This window comes from Gymnodraco acuticeps, unplaced genomic scaffold, assembly GCF_902827175.1.
Source record: "Gymnodraco acuticeps unplaced genomic scaffold, fGymAcu1.1, whole genome shotgun sequence".
NCBI classification, from domain to species: Eukaryota; Metazoa; Chordata; class Actinopteri; order Perciformes; family Bathydraconidae; genus Gymnodraco; species Gymnodraco acuticeps.
In genome coordinates, this window is record NW_022990029.1 from 303502 (window position 1) to 321758 (window position 18257).

At 42.7% G+C, this 18257-nt stretch overlaps 1 protein-coding gene across 1 annotated transcript in view; it reads left to right on the plus strand.

The window, feature by feature from the left end:
• pdzd8 (PDZ domain containing 8) overlaps positions 1-10077 on the plus strand; it is a 50400-nt gene extending 40323 nt beyond the window's left edge. Inside the window, exons 4-5 of the mRNA XM_034214998.1 lie at positions 5167-5329; positions 5430-10077. Coding sequence (XP_034070889.1) covers positions 5167-5329; positions 5430-7795 — 2529 coding nt within the window. The 3' untranslated portion in view covers positions 7796-10077. The remainder of the gene's footprint in view (positions 1-5166; positions 5330-5429) is intronic.
• The last annotated feature ends 8180 nt before the right edge of the window (positions 10078-18257 follow it).

Here is an 18257-nt window from a genome sequence, read left to right on the forward strand (position 1 = left end):
TAACAATTTTGCAGTGCAATCAAACATGAATGAAGTGTGAAGACCGCCATGGAGATTCTGGGTTATTATACACTCGGCAACATCTGTTAAACATCTGTTCTGTCATTGTGGCAGAACAGTCTGCAGAGATGGTGAAAGGGTCAGTTGTTCATAGTAAACCCCGTAATAAGGAGAACAGTAGAATGTTCTGATGTCTTAAGTCACATTTTGGCGTGAACTGTAGATATCAGTGGATCCATCCTGCCTTGTGTCAACAGTTCAAGCTGTTGATATGGTGTTAGAAATATTTTCTTGACATAAATATACCCCCTTAACACCATTTACCCTTCCCTTAGTCCCGCCCCTTACACACTCATGGCCATTCAGAGTGCAGCGTTGGCCAGCGGCATCCAGCCTCTGACAGCTGTGCAGTTAGCAAGAGATATCTATCTCTAAAATCAGGGGTCTCCAACCTTTTTTAGGATGAGAGCTACTTTCAAAAAATAACACAAGTCGTGAGCTACTTTTACTCCTCTTTTTTTTCGTTTTTAGCTTTTGCAGTGTATATATTTAGCACAATTTAACATTATTATATGCTCACCTTTAACCTTTGTGTTCTGTTTGGGTCTGTGGGACCCGTTTCCAGTGTTTACTAAAATAACATGTATGCAATTTAATAATTTTTAACTGCTTTATTTAGGGGGGGACCTCACATCCTCTAGGGGGGTCCTCACCTCCTCTAGGGGGGTCCGGGGGCATGAAACTCCCGGGAAGATGTGTTTTTGAATGTTGAAGTGAAATGCATCAATCTGGTGCACTTTGAGCACCACATGAATGTATGGATACAGCTCTCAACACTCAGATGAAAGGGAGCTGTTTACTTTTCAATAATCCAAATATCTTTAGAATATGATCACAACCAATAACAAATCATTTATACTTGTTTATTCTATAAACTCCTCTCTCTTATCTTATCTTACCTAGTTAGCATTCTTTCTTTTTATTTATGCATATTTTATTAATCACTCCCCTTTTAAACTGTATTTTTCATTTTGTACTGTCCTATAGTACACATTGGAATGATTTCTTACTTCTTTTTACAACTATAATAAATAGATAACTGTGTGCATTGGAAATATTTGTTTACATAGATGACCAAATAATTTGACACACTGAGGTAATTTAAACTAAAGTGAACTATCCAAACACTCCCTTTCATCACCTGAGCTGTAGTTATCAGCCTCTCAGTCTGACAGGAGAGAGCTCTCCCTCTCCTTGTTGTAAAAACAGCTTCTAATATCCGTTAGCTCTGAGCTAGCACCAGATGCTAACAACAAAAATCCCCGTAGCTGGTGCTTTCGCTCTCTCTCTCTCTGTCTCGCTCGCTCACAGAGGCTGTGTTCTTCTCCGTGGCGATGACGGCTTGCGTTAAATAATAATAATAAACATATTTGTAAAGTGGGGGGACACAAACCGGATTTCTAAAAGTGGGGGGGACATGTCCCCCCTGTCCCCAGTGGAGATTACGCCATGCGTGTGTGTGCGTCAAGTGCAATAAATAAATAAATATGCAAGTTGCAACACACAGAGTAAAGCTCTGGCCCTCATGTGCTGTATAGGCTGGCACGACTAGGCTGTTCAATGGGGCTGATGTGTTGTGTAGATTCTGCCAGAAGGAAAGGTCAAACTCCTTATGAAGCGGTGAGCTGCCGCTCCACATTGCTTTTCTTCCCGACTGCAACGCTGGTCCCGCAAATCAAGCAAGAACGTGATTGGTCGATATTCATTGTGGGGGTGGGGGGAGGAGGGGTGTTAGATAGATATAGAGTTGTAGTAAGTAGATTGATGTTTCATTTATGCATAGGGTAGATTCTTTTAATTACATTTCCTTTTTTTTGGTGTATTTTTTACATTTTGGATTTGCTTGGCGAGCTACTTATTGAGGGCTCGCGAACTGACGTGTTGGAGACCCCTGTCTAAAATCATTACATTTCTATATTTAAATCAGTGGAGCTGTCATTATCCGAGTAAGGCACATCCTTTACCGAGCACCTGTGATCTATGCCTGCTACTGAAACCAAATGCATACACATGCTGCTTTCTCTTTTAATGGTTGTAGCATTGAATAAAGATCTTCCCTGCTGCACAGGAACAGTGTTGCTTCTTAATTACATCTGAAGACATTATGGTTCACTTACACTGTGATCTGTTTAACCTGTTTTTGTTGAGTAACTTTGACATCCTGGTTTTATCATTCAATTGTCAACCTTTCTGTTCTGTTTTCTAAGAAAGAGATTATATTCCATCAGCGAGGGCAGAAGGTGACAGTGTGGGCGCCATGCTTTCTCTGACGGAGTAGTAGCAAGGCAGTTATGTGGGGTTAACGCAATGGGTTTGAATACATATGTTAAATATACATTCAACTGTATAGCGTAATACATTTGCCAGCCGAATTGTGATCAGAAGTGATGCAGCACAGGGTGAATAACTCAATGAGCTGATTGACTCAATCAGCTGCAATATGAGGATAAATGATTATGTGCTATTCCACTTCAATATCCTGTTAATGTCAAATTGATTTTGCATCTCCTGTTGTCGTACGCAGCCAGATCCTGAGTGTTTTTCCAGCAGAACCCACCTGCCTCAGTAATGATCATTGTGTGATGTGAAGCTGAAGAGGCCTATAGCCTGCACACTACCCCCCCCCCCCTCCCAGCAACCCCCGCTCTGTAATCAAATCAAGTTTTATTTATATAGCACATTTTTAAAACGATTTTTGGAAGAGCCAAAGTGCTGTACATATAATAATTACCTTACAGTAAGGACACTATACAGTAAATACAACAGCACAGGTTGTACAGAATATCAGTATGAGAAAACGACACCCTCTGTCCTTAGACCCTCACATCGTACAAGGAAAAACTTCCGGAGAAAAAACGCACAGTGTAAAGGGGAACATGGGAGAAACCTCAGGGAGAGCAACAGAGGAGGTTAGTGTCCTCATGGAAGAGCGGTAACACGGCCAGATCAGATGAAACCTCAGAGAACTTAAAGGGATAGTTCAGCTGTTTTGAAGTGAGGTACTTATCCATAGACAGTGTATTATCTACAGTACACAGGAGGACCAGCATGGACTGTAGGCTATGCTCTGCTGTAGATAAGGGCAGCAGCAGTTTGGGTGTACACTATATTCACAATGGTTTTTAGAGACTTACCTTGTAGTCAGTCCAGCTATCTATGCTCTCGCTGAAGCAGCCAGATTCCATTGACAAGAACTGTCATTTTACCAGTTATCGTTTATAATAATAATACATTTTATTTTGAGGCGACTTTCATAACACCATACATAAAAAAGAAAAATTCAGCAGTGACTGTCTTTGTCCACAAATCCCTTTGGAGTAATTGTGATCTTGTATATAGTTTCCGGGTTATAATAAATACTTTTAAAACACTTTTTTGTCTTGCCAAGCTACATTTCTCCAGCATTTGTCATGATTCCATTTATTTTCAGATAGCTTGAGTCTGGTAACACTGCAGAATGGTGTATGCTTCCTGCTGTGTACCTCATACTAAAAGAATGAGCTGTGCTACTAATTAGGCATGAGGATGGATCAGGACTTCCCCTTAGCCTTCAGTGAATCTGCCCCACCCCCACCCCTTGTTTCAGCTTGTATACATTATCTGCTTATTGGATGGCCAGCTCTAACTCAATCACTGCCTTCACCCAGAACAGTAACAAATGACAGGAAGGGAAATTACAGTCATTCGTCTCCGTCTACCCCCATCATGCCGGCCCCTCTTTTCTCTTTTTAAACCAGGACACCTGTACCACCCTCCTCTGCCTCCCCCTTCTCCACCTCATTTGGCCCTTCCTCTATTCCAGAACATATCCTACCATACATGTGTCTGATTACAAGAGATTTTCAGCTTTCCAAAGTGGAAATCACATGGGTTTCACTTAAATTCACTGATGCTCATCACTATAGGAGACACACACTTAGCTTTTATATACGACCTGTCATGCTTAGAACAGGTGACCTCCGCGTCACAACAGGTGTCTTATGATATGTGCCTTGAGCTGTAAGAAGTGGCTGTTATTAGAGCAGGGGGTGGGTTGATTGCAGCTTTCTCCTCTGCCATACAATACCACTTTCAGTTTGAGTTTCATGTTGAAGTGCTGGAGGCCGATGTCTGTCATGAAGCATTTTTCAATTTACTATTTATTCTCATTCTTATTTTTTTACATAACCTGACAAATTAGCAGTATCTGTTGTTAGTTGCTAGTTTTAGACTTTTAACATGAAGAAATGTAAAATTCATACAATTCTCTTAATATCTAATGTAACTATAGGGAAAGACAATAATGTTGAGATATGAAAGTTGGAAATATTATATCAAAAGTGCAGACTTTGTAGTGAAAAAGGAATCCATTCGGCCCATCATTCAAGCTCTCCCAGGAAGTGTGACTTATTCTGGGCATGTCCATGGATAACTACTTTTCGGCCAAAGTTTGACTCAGAAATTGAAATTATATCGGAAACAAAAATCACCTTCAATTGGGACATTGCTTTTAGGGCTTCTACATTCTATACACCCTAACTCCAAAACTAAACGCCTATTTGGAATACTGAGAGTAGCTGCAAGAAAAGCAATTACAAGGAAAGGGCTCAAACCTGACACATCTATAAACACTTTGCATGACATAATAAACAACATATTGTCAATGGAAATACCTTTTCCCTGAAACTTCAGGAAAACCAATTTGAAGAAACTTGAAAATTGTGGAAGCGATGTATTTTAGACGACCATTCCTTTAGTTTAATCGTGCTTTTGTATAATCCCTGCTGGTTTTTTTTTCTTCATCCTTGAAACCAAAAACCCTCGCTGTCTACGGTTTTATTTATTATTATTATTATATATTTTTTGCTTGTTGATTTACTTATTTATTGTACCTTGGTATGTTTGATATTTTTGGGTCACTAAAAAATATGGAACTGTTAAAGGAGCAAAGTGCACCATAAATACTATGGAACTCCAAAAAAAAAAATGAAAGGAATATTTCAACTGTATTGACCATAATTAATGAATCATGTTTTTGTACACAATTCTAGCAATACATAAAGTAGATAAGTTGTGGCCTTTGACTTCTTTCATTGTAAATGTTCTCTTGTTACATGTGTGCATCAGACGGAGGTGATCAAGGGGGCATGTGGCAGCGTGGGGATGACGTTCAGACACGTCCCTGCCAGTGAGGGGGATGCAGTGCACGTCAGCATCGAGACAGTCACACCCAACTCCCCCGCAGCCCTGGCAGACCTGCAGAGGGGAGATCGGCTCATCGCCATTGGAGGTTTGAGATGTTTTTATTTGGTAACCATCAGAAGATTTAAAAAAACTGTCAGGTCTTTGCTATACTGAAAATGTATTTCCTGTTCTTGAACTTTCTACAGGAGTCAAGGTGACGTCTTCAGTTCAAGTGCCCAAACTGTTGAGGCAGGCCGGAGAGAGGGTGGTGGTTCTTTATGAGAGGCCCGTCCGTCATCAGGCTCACTCTTTTGGAAGCCTTGGAACTCTTCAGGAAGGGTTTGGGCAGCTAGAAGAAACAGGATTTATTCCTCAGCCGGGGGGGTATGAAGAAGACCCAGCTCCCATCACCACCCTCTCCGACATATCAGACAGCAAAGACATCGACTCTGAGTTTGAAGAGTTGATTGTGGACTCCAAACTTAGCCAGAATGTTGGCCCTAACAGCAGCACCACAAATACCAGTGATGCTAAGGAGGAATCCTTACTCACCGTTAACCAAAGCCCCAAAAGGACTGTGGCCAGCCTGGCCTCCAAGCCCCTCGGTTCCATATCCCCCATACTCAACCGCAAGCTAAACCTGGTGGGTCTCCAGTCGCCACTAAAGCCCCAACCCAAAGAATCTCCAAAGCCCTCTCCACAAAGGACCAATAGTGATCCAGTGGAAGGTCTGCAACGTCCCACTGTCCCTCCCCCACCTCCTCCTTCTCGCCCCCCAGTGCCGCCAAGACCTCAAATAAGGTTGACATCAGCCTCTTCAGAAACCAGTATTTTGGAAGGCATTGATTCTGTTACAGCTACAAATGCTGCTGTGGCTCCTACCGTGACTTCCAGCAGCAGCAGCGCTTCTGAAAAAGCTCCAGAAAAAGCTCCTCTCACTGGAGCCAATGAGGACAAAGCTGTCACTGATAAGACCTGTGGCAAACAGGCTGAGGTGAAGCAGCCTACCAGACCAGCAGAGTCCACTGATGAGCCGCCTGGCCATCCCACTGTGACCAGCAGCAGCAGAGCCGACCAGGCAAAGGACAAAGCTTCAGAAAGCTCCTGCAGCACACGGGACAGTCTGGAGGACCACTCCCTCTGGGAATCCCCAGAAACCCTTATCCGTCACCAGACCGCACGCTGGCCCAAAGCCTCTGTAGTGTTTGAGGTGGAGAACAACCAAAAGTACCTTAATGTGGCCCTGTGGTGCAAAGATCCCTTTAAGTTGGGCAGTTTATTGTGCCTTGGTCACGTCAGCCTCCAGCTGGAGCATGTTGCCCTGGAATCTATGGCCACATCTTCAGCAGAGTACCAGAGCACCTTCAGGCTGGGGCCTCCGGAGCCAAGGGCCAACGTCAGCCGCACTGCGCTGCGCAGTCTCAGCACCCACAAAGGCTTCAATGAGAAGCTGTGTTACGGAGATGTTACTCTGAACTTCTGTTACCTCGCCGAGGGGGAGCTAGACTATCCAGGAGGGCTGATAGAGAAGGAGCGAGAGGGCAGTCTCCAAGATGAGGATCTGAGAGAGAGGGAGCGGGAGCAGATCCACACTGCGCAGCGGGATGACCTGGCATATGGAGCCATTCAGCTGGTGGAGGTTCGCCACAACTTCCAGGACACACAGTTCCAGAACCCGACGTGGTGTGAATACTGCAAGAAGAAGGTTTGGACAAAGGCCGCCTCTCAGTGTATGATCTGCGCCTACGTATGCCACAAGAAGTGCCAGGACAAGTGCCTCACTGAAAACCCCCTCTGTGTGGCAGCCACTGAGCGCCGCGGAGCTGACCCTGAAGCCAAATCCACCATCAACCGGGCCACCACCGGCCTCACCCGCCATATTATCAACACCAGCTCCCGTCTGCTGAACCTCCGCCAGGTGCCCAAAACTCGGCTGGTTGAGACGGTGGCTGACTTGGTGCCTGGGACAGTGGAGCCCTCACCCAAGCACACCCCCAACACTTCAGACAACGAAAGCAGCGACACTGAGACCTACACTAGCGGGGCCAGCCCCTCGAAGCAGCCTGTGTGCAGCGGGGGCAGCAGCAAACTCGTACGCAGGGAAGGCGGGCTGGATGACAGCGTGTTCATCGCTGTCAAGGAGATAGGCCGCGACCTGTACCGGGGGCTGCCCACAGAAGAGCGCTCCCAGAAGCTGGAGCTGATGCTGGACAAGCTGCAGCAGGAGATCGATCAGGAGCTGGAGCACAACAACGCTCTCCTGCTGGAGGAGAGGGAGGCCACAGATTCCCGCCGCAAGGCCCTCATCAGTACTGCCCTGGCTAAGTCTGGGGAGAGGCTCCAGGCCCTCACCCTGCTGATGATCCACTACCGGGCCGGCATCGAGGACCTGGAGTCAGTGGAGAGCTCCTCCCCTTCAGAGCAGCAGGGCTTTAAAGCAAAGGCAGTGGGGCTGGAGGAAGAGGCCCTGATAGGGACGGAGGTGTATGACAGTGACATATGCAGCCCTGTGGACGGGCAGCTGCTGGACAACATCACTGAGGAGCAGATCTGTGTGGAGGCTCTGCACTGAAGGACACAGAGAGGAAAAGAAGAGAAACATGTGCTTTGGCAAGAGCACCTCAACAAAATGTGTCTACTTTGTTTTTAGAGATGGGGGAGTTTCAGCAGTCCATTTTAAATATAGGATGTGTTGGGTCCATTGTTTGATTCACACATTTTTTTTATTTTAGTGTGAAAAATGAAGGATGGAAATACCTCCCTAACAAGAATTCATATATTGATGGTTTGATTTGCACAACGTGATGCCGTCTCCATGCTCTTGGTTTTTAAAGGGAAGCTTCAGAGCTACACTATGACCCTCATTCGTGCTGCATGTGGATCTTCCAGCTGGTTTTCTGTGGCTTCAAACTGTCATGTAATGCATTGAATTACTTTTGCTTCTTTGTCTGTAAGAGCTTTGAAATAAGGACTTAAGAACATGTGCACATTTCTGTGTTCTACTCCTCTGAATAATTTGAATGGAGAAGGAATTATTGTTACGTAATTATTTGTTTTTCTGTGAGTAAAGAGCCCATATGAAGGTGATATATTTGAGTCAATAACAGTGTGAATATTACTGAGACAGCAGCGTTGGACATCCAGCTCAGTGGAAAAGGTCATTAGAGTTCAGACCCTGCAAGAGCTCACACATATCTTTGTTTTCAGCACTTTTTTTTACTGTAACATGTTCGGATTTTAGTAGCCACTGTCCTTGGATTTATTGTGATATTGTATATAGTTTGCCCTTTCTTTTGGTTTATTGGTTTGGCCAGACATGTTTTACTGATCTATATTTCCCATATTCTTCTCTCCCCTGTGTGGGTGTAAAGAGGTTACCGTCCTGGGTTAAAATTAATACTTTTTTGAACCTTTTTTTGTCTTGCCAAGCTTCATTATGTTCAGCACACCCTGTCAACTCAATGTTGGCACATTAATAACTGATCAAAACTTTGATTGGGTTCAATTTGAGAAATACATCTTTTTGTATTATTTTCTCTGAAGGAATGTTATCCAGGAGCTTTCATGATATGAACATTCTCTTAACAAATTTGTATTTGTTGTGAATGAAAATGATTTCCATGCCTCGATAAATAATGATGTGATAAAGTGCAGATCCTTTGCCTTCGTGAGTTGTGTTCATGCCCAAATGAATGTATGTTCAGCCCTCTGTGTGTGGTGTGTGTGTTACAGCTGTTTGGCACTGCCTTCCCCATTCCCTTGCTGAACATCAAGCATTAATGTAGCCTGTTACAGTGACTCTATCAGACGCAGCTCCAAAATGCTTTGCTGTTCATCTCCTACCCTTCAGAGATTATTATTATTCACACTGGAATAAATAGTGAGAGGAGGTACCATCTAACAGAAACTCTAAAACACTGAACATTTTGGATTCTATGCTTTTGGTTTTTATTCTGAAGATTATTTTGACGTGACATATTCCCACCACAATTACAGTTGAGTTTGTTGAAGATAAGTCACTAAGAATCAGTTAATGGCTTTCTAAAACTATCAAAGCAGTCAGTGGTATCAGTGTGTCAGAATTGTGAGGCATGGAGGTGAGGAACTTCCATATTGTTTTTCTAACGCCCCAATAGACAGGGTTGCATGGCCTGTTACCGGTACATTTAGGACTAGGATTACAGTTATCTTAAAACATCTTTAGATATTCTTGCATGAATTAAAAAAACAAGCTGAAAGAAGATTTAACACTGAAAATATAAAAAGCCATCACCCAAAGTGCATTGAACACCAGCTGAGTGAGTCAGCAGAGGGCAGATTTACTCTGACAGGATTGGTCCACACTGAGGGACCTGGAGAAGTGAAGAGCCAGACTCCTGTTTGTGTCGCAGATATGTTGCTCCAGTAGATATTTGCTTGCTGGCTGCTATACTTGTTTATCTCTGTCACTCTCTGTATATCCAGATTTTTTTTGTGCAATATTTTTGTAGAAAATTAAGCTAATGATTCCCATGTGTGTGACTTCCTTCTCCTTTCTTTGATTTATGTGTCTATCTGTCTGGTCTAGCTCCCTGAGGGTTTTTGTGGACCAGTGAAAATGTAAGAAGCACTGTTTTGCTGCTGCTGCTGCTGTTACTATGTGCTCCTTCACAGATCACATGCTTCTGCGCCCGCTCCATGAAACTGCTCTTGCAATATGGCTGCCCATCATGGCTTTCAGTAGATGGAGATGGTGTTTGTTTCTCTTTGTGTGTGTGTGTGTGAGGGATGTTGTATACTGTTTTTGCAAAGGCTCATGTGATGAAGCTTTATTGTACATAACCTAAATAAACAAGCTAAAATGATTTCCCATCATCCTGCTTCGTGTTTGAATCGGCTCACAGAATGATACTAAAGGCACGGTCTGCCATCCACCCACAGCAACCCTTCAGACTTCTGTTACATCTGAGTTCATTTTACACCTTTTATATATACAGTCTATGGTTTACATGTTTATGGTTTATATATATATATATATATATATATATGTATTAAAACATTTGTTTTTATTTAAACACCTTGAATTTCAGGGGGGGCGTGGGGCTCCGTAGGCAGGGCGCAGCGCCCCTCCAAGACAATGGTGGGGGAAACACTGGGTTTATGATATCACTGCCCTGTTTAAGACACGAGTGGATCTGACTTTTAGTAAAAACCATGAATTAATGCTTTGACAAGTCTGCAGACAGACGGCAGGCGAAAAACCCTTTTAAAATGCGTGTTTTCTGAATGGAGATCGGCTAAGCTAACGCAGTATATGCTCCGATCGTCCACACTCACAACAACGGCCTACAGACATAAATAAACCAGCGACTGTATTCGCCATGACACAGGCAGTCTGTGGTTTGTACTTGTTTAACTTTTGTCTAGTTTCTGAACAGATATGAGGAGCTGTGAGCTCTGAGGGCTAACGGCTAACGGCTGATGTTGGTTTTGTGTTTCGCATTGCGTTACTATAGATACTAGCCCAGTTCCTAAACTGTAATGGAAACGCAGCATTAAAGTGAGCCTGGCCCATAGACATATAAAGAGTAGACGCCGCATTGGCTGCTGGGGCGCAAGAAATACAGCCGCCATCTTGGACCGGTCATCCTACCCATAGATATATATATAAACAACCCAGTCTCACGGCATTTCGTGTTCACCAACACGATTTTTAATCTATTGATTCGTGTTCACCAACACGATTTGCCCCTTTTTTTCGTGTTGCACAGCACGATTTTAAAAGCAATGTATTTCTACTGCCTGCAGCACGTCTTTTTCTCCGGTCGGGTCGAGGAAGCCCGGAAGCTGTGTGGTTCATAAAAACATGTTCTTACTCAATATCAAGCCACAGTTGTTGCTTTTATTTGAAATCGTATAATTTCTGACTTTTGTTGCCGTCTGTGAGGAAAATAAATGGGTCTCAGAGCCTCAGAATACGGAAATCTGTATTTTAAAATATTTTTTTCCTTCTAATTCGATATTCTTTTCAAAATAACACACTGTTATTTACTCACCAATAACACACAATTATCCTTGCTTTTATTTATTGGTTTAATTCCATAATCTCTGGCTTTTTTGGCGTCCGTCAGGAACTGAATTTCAAAATAAAAATAACCGGAAACAGACGTAGGCCTATAACTATAAGGGACATTTCGAGCATCATTGCGATTGTCAACATTTCTGAGTTTAGGATGGCCGAAGACACTACACTACCCATAATCCCCAGCTATCGTTTAGGACTACAGTCCCCGTAAGGTTACGCAGAGCGTCAAACAGCTGTGTGAAATGGAACGAAACCACGCCAGACTATCCAAAACTGGAATCCAACGCCCCCCCCAGAACTACACATGGTGGCTATTGTGTTTCGCAAAATGTTCTATGGGACGTCTCTACTGAACGTTTTCGTTTTTCCCACAATTAGAAGTTGCCAGTATTAAACACATTGGTGTTATCAAATGTAAAACATATAATTAATAAATGGGTGAAAATCGCTTGTGTCCATAATGCGCAGCATTAATACCCACATGACAGCTCATTGTTACTTTGTAATTCTACTCCACTACAATTCAGAGGTTAACCTGGTATTTTTACTCCACTGCATTTATTTGAGTTACTTTGCAGATTCTGATTCATTATGTGAAATATAAACAACCCTTAAATCAGACTTTAGTTACACCTGAGTAAAATTCAGGTAAGGTGATTGTCAAGTGCCAACAATCAGGAGAGATATTTGATAGTTGGTGCTTGAGAAGACTAAACATGTATCTGTAATTGACGTGAATGGAAACGAGTAATAAAGTATATTCATTACTCGTTATTCTCTACTAATAGTTAATTAAAGACTGTATATTATGGCTATTTTGCACATCCCTTTCAAGATTTTCAAAGGTGTATTGACATATCATATACACAACTACGGTGTAGTTATGCAATGAATGAAACACTTGGGTCACAGGTTCCTCAACAGTGCATTACAAGACATCTATCAATATGTGTGTACCTCCACCATTAAACTGTCATATTCTGCACATTTCTTATTCTATCTACATACATAAGAGTATAATTCATATGTATAATATCAGTTAAAATAAGTGCTTCAACATAGTTAACATTGCAGGAAAGCAATATATTAGACGTTAAGTACTTTGTCAGGCTTAATATTTATCTGTAGATAGATGCCCCCAAAAAAAATTCTTATTTAAAAGAAGACCTTAATATGTTATTTAATGTTTAAATAAAGGTTAATTCGTTTTTCTGTTTTGCACCTCCTCCTATTAATATCTTTGTACATTCTGCACTAAACTGTTTTATTGTAGAGATCACTTATAGTATCTTCTTGATTTTTTATATTCTATATTCAGGGCTGCACATAACTGGTGCGCAGGTGCACATGCGCACCTCGGCCAAAAAAAGAGCACCGGGTCATTTGAAAAAAGGCGCATTTGCGTACCAACATTGAGAGAGAGGGGGAGAGAAGGGAGAAGAGAAAAGAGAGGAGAGAGAGAGAAAGAGAAAGATATTTGCGAGTTGCATATGAACTCAGGGTCGGCCCGTAGCGCTGGCGTTGATTTTCGCCTAGGGCGCCAGGTCTATGGAGGCGCTGCGCTGGCAGTTCTGGGAGGGAAAAAACCATTTTTGACCGTTGGTGCTCATCCTAATTTTCGGCCTTGATGTAACAACATTCATAATTAAGTAAATGTAACACCCTTTTCACCCCGGTTACACTTTTCATTTGCCCTGTACAATGGGCGCTGTAAGTGATGAAAATGGGGGATGTTGGCTTATCTGGCGCCCGCAGCTCACAGCCCAAAGTGCGAGTGAGCGTGGGAGTGAGCGAGGGAGAAAGGGAGGGCGCTGTTGTTATTAGCATCTGGTGCTAGCTGCTCTAACGGAAGAAGAAGATGTTTCTACAATGATGTGGAGGGAGAGTCCTCTCCAGTCAGACTGAGAGGCTGATACTACAGCTCAGTGAGGTAAAGGACTCTGAGTGTTTAGATAGTTCACTTTAGTCTAAGTTCAAACGGTTTGATCACAATTTATGTAAACACATATTTTCAAGGCACTCCTTTATAATTATTGGGATGAACAGGTTTGAAATCATTCTAATGTATACTATAGGACAGTAACCAAACATATCCTTTTAAAACTGGACTTTCGACCCAAACCCAGCTGTTGACTTGTGGATGCAAGCAGCTAATCGCAGACTCAACCAGAGAGAAAGTAGTAGGCCTACATCATCAGCTACCATGTCTGACAGAGAGGAAGACAGTGAGGAGAACAGTCAGGAGGGTAGTGATGACAGCTTGTAGGATTACTGGTCGTGCTAATGTTGTCTTGTGTTCGCCTCTGCATGTGTGTTCTGTGTTCACCTCTGCATGTGTGTTCTGTGTTCACCTCTACATGTGTGTTCTGTGTTCACCTCTACATGTGTGTTCTGTGTTAACCTCTGCATGTGTGTTCTGTGTTCACCTCTGCATGTGTGTTCTGTGTTCACCTCTGTGTGTTCTGTGCCATGTGTCTGACAAATAAAGACCGGTTTATTTATTTCAATTTAAGGATGAGCACCAAGCAACATCTCCAGGTGCTCCTTTGAGAACCAGGGCAAAAAAGTTATGTGCACCCCTGTCTATATTTATACTTTCCCCCTATGAAAGTATGTACGTATGTAAATATGATTTTTTTTTTTTTTTTAACTTTATTTAACCAGATTGGTCCCATTGAGATCATAGATCTCTTTTTCAAGGGAGACCTGCAGCATATAGGTTCCACATGAAACATAAAACAATAAAGGACATCATACATTATATTTACAGGATACATTTACATAGTTAGACATTTACAAGTGGCCATAGTATCAACAAGCATTTCATTTAGCCTAGCTTTAAAAACATGCAGAGGAATGCTCAGTTTCAATTCTTGCTGAAGATTGTTCCAAGCAAGTGGAGCTGCGCACATAAAAGCTGTCTTACCTAAGACAGTCCTTGCTCTTGGCACATCTAACAATACTACATCATGCGATCTCAGACAATAGCTGCTTGCAACTCTCTGTGTTATCAGAGAGCAGATATAATACGGGAGTTTACCCAACAAAGCTTTATAAATAAACGTGTACCAATAACTGAGCCTCTGTACAGTAAGTGATGGCAGACCTGCCTTGGCATACAGGGTACAGTGATGAGTAAGTGCTTTACAATCTGTGACAAATCTCAGTGCGCTGTGATAGGCGGCATCTAACTTGTTCAGGCAATAGGCAGGTGCATTCATATACAACAAATCACCATAGTCCAGCACAGGTAAAAAGGTCACAGAGCCTTTTCCTGGCTTCAAAAGAGAAACAGGACTTATTTCTGAAAAAGAAACCTAGTCTAACCCTCAGCTTTTTAAGCAGGTTATTGACATGAAGTTTAAAAGTAAGACAATCATCAAGCCAGATACCTAGGTATTTATAACAGGTAACCACTTTGAGTACTTGTCCTTGCATAGTAACAATATCCAAAACAGGCTCTGGTGTCTTTTTAGCTTTTGAAAATAGCATTACCTTGGTTTTATCAACATTTAAAATAAGCTTAAGTTCAGCAAGCTGAGTCTGAATAATGTTAAAAACAGCCTGTAATTTAACACCAGCCTCCTGAATGGAGGGACCTGCACAGTACATTACGGTATCATCAGCATAAAAATGTAAAGTAGCTTCATCCACATTTCCCCCTAAACTGTTGATATATATGGAGAAAAAAAGGGCCTAAAACAGAACCTTGAGGAACACCATTAGCTATGTTTAACCACTCAGAAGACAGCCCATCAAAGTGAACACATTGGGACCTTTCAGAGAGGTAGTTCACAAACCAACCCACTGCATGGCTGGATATGCCGATACTGAGTAGCCTCTGCTTTTAAGATGCGATGATCGACGGTATCAAACGCTTTGGAAAGGTCAATAAATAGAGCTGCACAACTCTGCTTATTGTCTAAAATACTCGTAATGTCATTCACCACTTTCATTGTGGCAGTGATGGTGCTATGTTGCTTTCTGAAGCCTGACTGATGTTTAGACAGGATATCATTTTTACATAAAAACACCTTTACCTGTTCACTCACTAAGCGTTCAAGAACCTTGGCCAGAACTGACAATTTAGAGATAGGTCTATAGTTAATTAAAATAGTTGCCTCCCCTCCTTTCAGTAAAGGCAAGACATAAGCTGACTTCCATACTTTTGGAATTGCATTTGTGCTGAGGGAGAGGTTAAAAAGAGTAGTAAGAGAAAGAACAATAAAATCTGCAGCTATCTTTAAAAAGAAAGGTTCTACGTTGTCCGGGCCAGCCGGTTTCTTAGGATCTAGCTTAGATAAGGCTTCATGAACAACATTGACAGTAAAAGGAGTAAAACTGAAAGGGTTTTCCAGACCACATTGTTCAGAGTCACGGATTGGGGTGTTCACAGAAGCAGAATTAGAAACAGAATCAAACAGAGAGCCACAGGACACAAAATGCTTATTAAAGCAATTTAACATAGTGGCCCTGTCCGATATAGTGCCAGATGCTGTGGTAAGGCAAGGAGGTAGCTCAGTACGGATCTCACCGGTGGAAATCGATTTTATGGCTTTCCAAAATGTCCTAGGATTATTTAGGTTTTCTGTGGTAACTGACAAATAGTACTTCGACTTTGCACTTTTGACATTTGAAGTGAAGCTATTCCTTAGCTGCCTAAAACGCAGCCACTCTACCTCTGAGCCTGATTGCCTAGCCTTTGCCCAGGCCGTGTTTCTCTCATGAAGGAGACTAGACAGCTCAGCAGAAAACCAAGGATTGTCTCGTCCCTTTACTCTAAATTTACGCAGGGGTGCATGTCTATCAATGATCTCCATAAAACCAAGATAAAAATAAGACCATGCGGTTTCCACATCAGCACACAGATCGATTTTACCCCAATCAAAATCAAACAGATCATGCACAAAACCCTGCTCAACAAAATGTTTTTTGTCTCTCTTAATGATGATGCGAGGTTTAACCTTTTGGACCTTAGTGTCCCTAATTGTGGCTACAACACAGTGATCGCTCAGATCATTTGCAAATACTCCCACAGATAGTTAAAATGAGATCAATTAGGGAGGATTTATTAGGGGACTTAATATTTGGGCGAGTAGGACTGTCAACAATCTGAGTAACATTCAAAGAGATACAAAGGTTTTTAAAATCCTCTGACACTGCAGTTAACCAGTCCCAGTTAAAATCTCCAAGTAGCACTATTTCCTTGTAGTCTAGTTGTGATAACATATTTGCTAGTGAAGACAAGGAGTCTTTGACAGCTGAGGGGGGTCTGTAACAACTCACTACCATGACCTGTTGACCCTTTGCCACTTCTATATTTATGGCTAAAAATTCAAATTGCTTACTGATCGATTTGGAAACTAATGTAGTTACACTGAACTTATTCTTAACATAAATGGCAACGCCACCACCTTTATTAGGCCGGTCGGTACGATACACATTAAAAACCATTTAAGGCAATGTCATAGGCCAAAATAGACTTGTTTAGCCATGTTTCTGATAAGACAATGACGTCAGCGTCAGTCGATTTTGCCCAGATACGGACAAAATCTAGTTTACCTAACAGACTGCGCACATTCAAGTGGATGAAACCCAACCCAGACCTAGCTTTAAAATCAGCAGGAGTAGCGATCTGACTACTACTACTGGGCGGACCAGGGTTAGGTTGTACATTTCCTGACAGTAATAACAACAACAAAACCAGGCATCTTTTCCTCTTAAACGACACAAATACATTGTCATCTAATTTAGAAACACCGGAAAAGTCTGCGAGAGTGTGATTAGAGCTTAAGAAGCAGTCCTGAAGAACCATCATCGCAGGAAAATAAAAAAGACAAACATATTTTGTCGAGCAGATTGTCTGTGACAAGGCAACCGGTAATTGTTTGAGCAACACAATGGCAGAACAGACCTGAATCCAGTAGTCTTCTCAGAATGACTAGAGATCTTCTCATAGTCCAAAAGAGTTAACAGGCACAGCAGAATCCCGATATGGGCCATTTTCCCAGACCAGCACACAGTATCCGCGATGTTCCTGGAGCAAAATCAGCACAGCAGCAAAGGACAGGCGAAAACAGCAGCGTGGAAGCGCTCCGGTCCCTCCGTGGTATCCCCGGGGTGAAAGCAGGCCTCTGCAACAGCAGAACCAGGACAGGTGGAAAGCAGGCCCCAGCCGTGGTAAAATCCTCCTCCGTACAACAGCACACGCCCGGTGGAAGCAGGCCAAGCCCGAAGCGTGGATCCACTCCGTCTCTCCGCGACGAATCCGGGGTAAAAACCTCTCCAGTACAGCCGTATTCTACAGGTGGGAGCAGGCCTCCGTAGATCGCAGATCGCAGGCAGCAAACAGGTGGAGCCGCTCCGTCTCTTCGCGATGAGCAGGCCTCCGTAAATCGCAGATCGCATGCAGCAACAGGTGGAGCCGCTCCGTCTCTTCGCGACGTCTCCGGAGGAAAAACACCTCAGTACAGCCGCACTCGACAGGTGGGAATAGGCCTCCGCAGATCACAGACAACTAAAACTACTACTTGTATAAGCAGGGATGGCTAAAAGTTTGTAAGCAGGAGAGCTAGATGCTGCTAGATGCTAACAGATGCTAACAGATGCCAGATGCTAACAGGTAAGTGCGAGCCGGATTATGGGTAGTGTAGTGTCTTCGGCCATCCTAAACTCAGAAATGTTGACAATCGCAATGATGCTCGAAATGTCCCTTATAGGCCTACGTCTGTTTCCGGTTATTTTTATTTTGAAATTCAGTTCCCGACGGACGCCAAAAAAGCGCGAGATTATGGAATTAAACCAATAAATAAAAGCAAGGATAATTGTGTGTTATTGGTGAGTAAATAACAGTGTGTTATTTTGAAAAGAATAACAAATTAGAAGGAAAAAAAGATTTTAAAATACAGATTTCAGTATCCTGAGGCTCTGAGCCCCATTTATTTTCCTCACAGACGGCAACAAAAGTCTG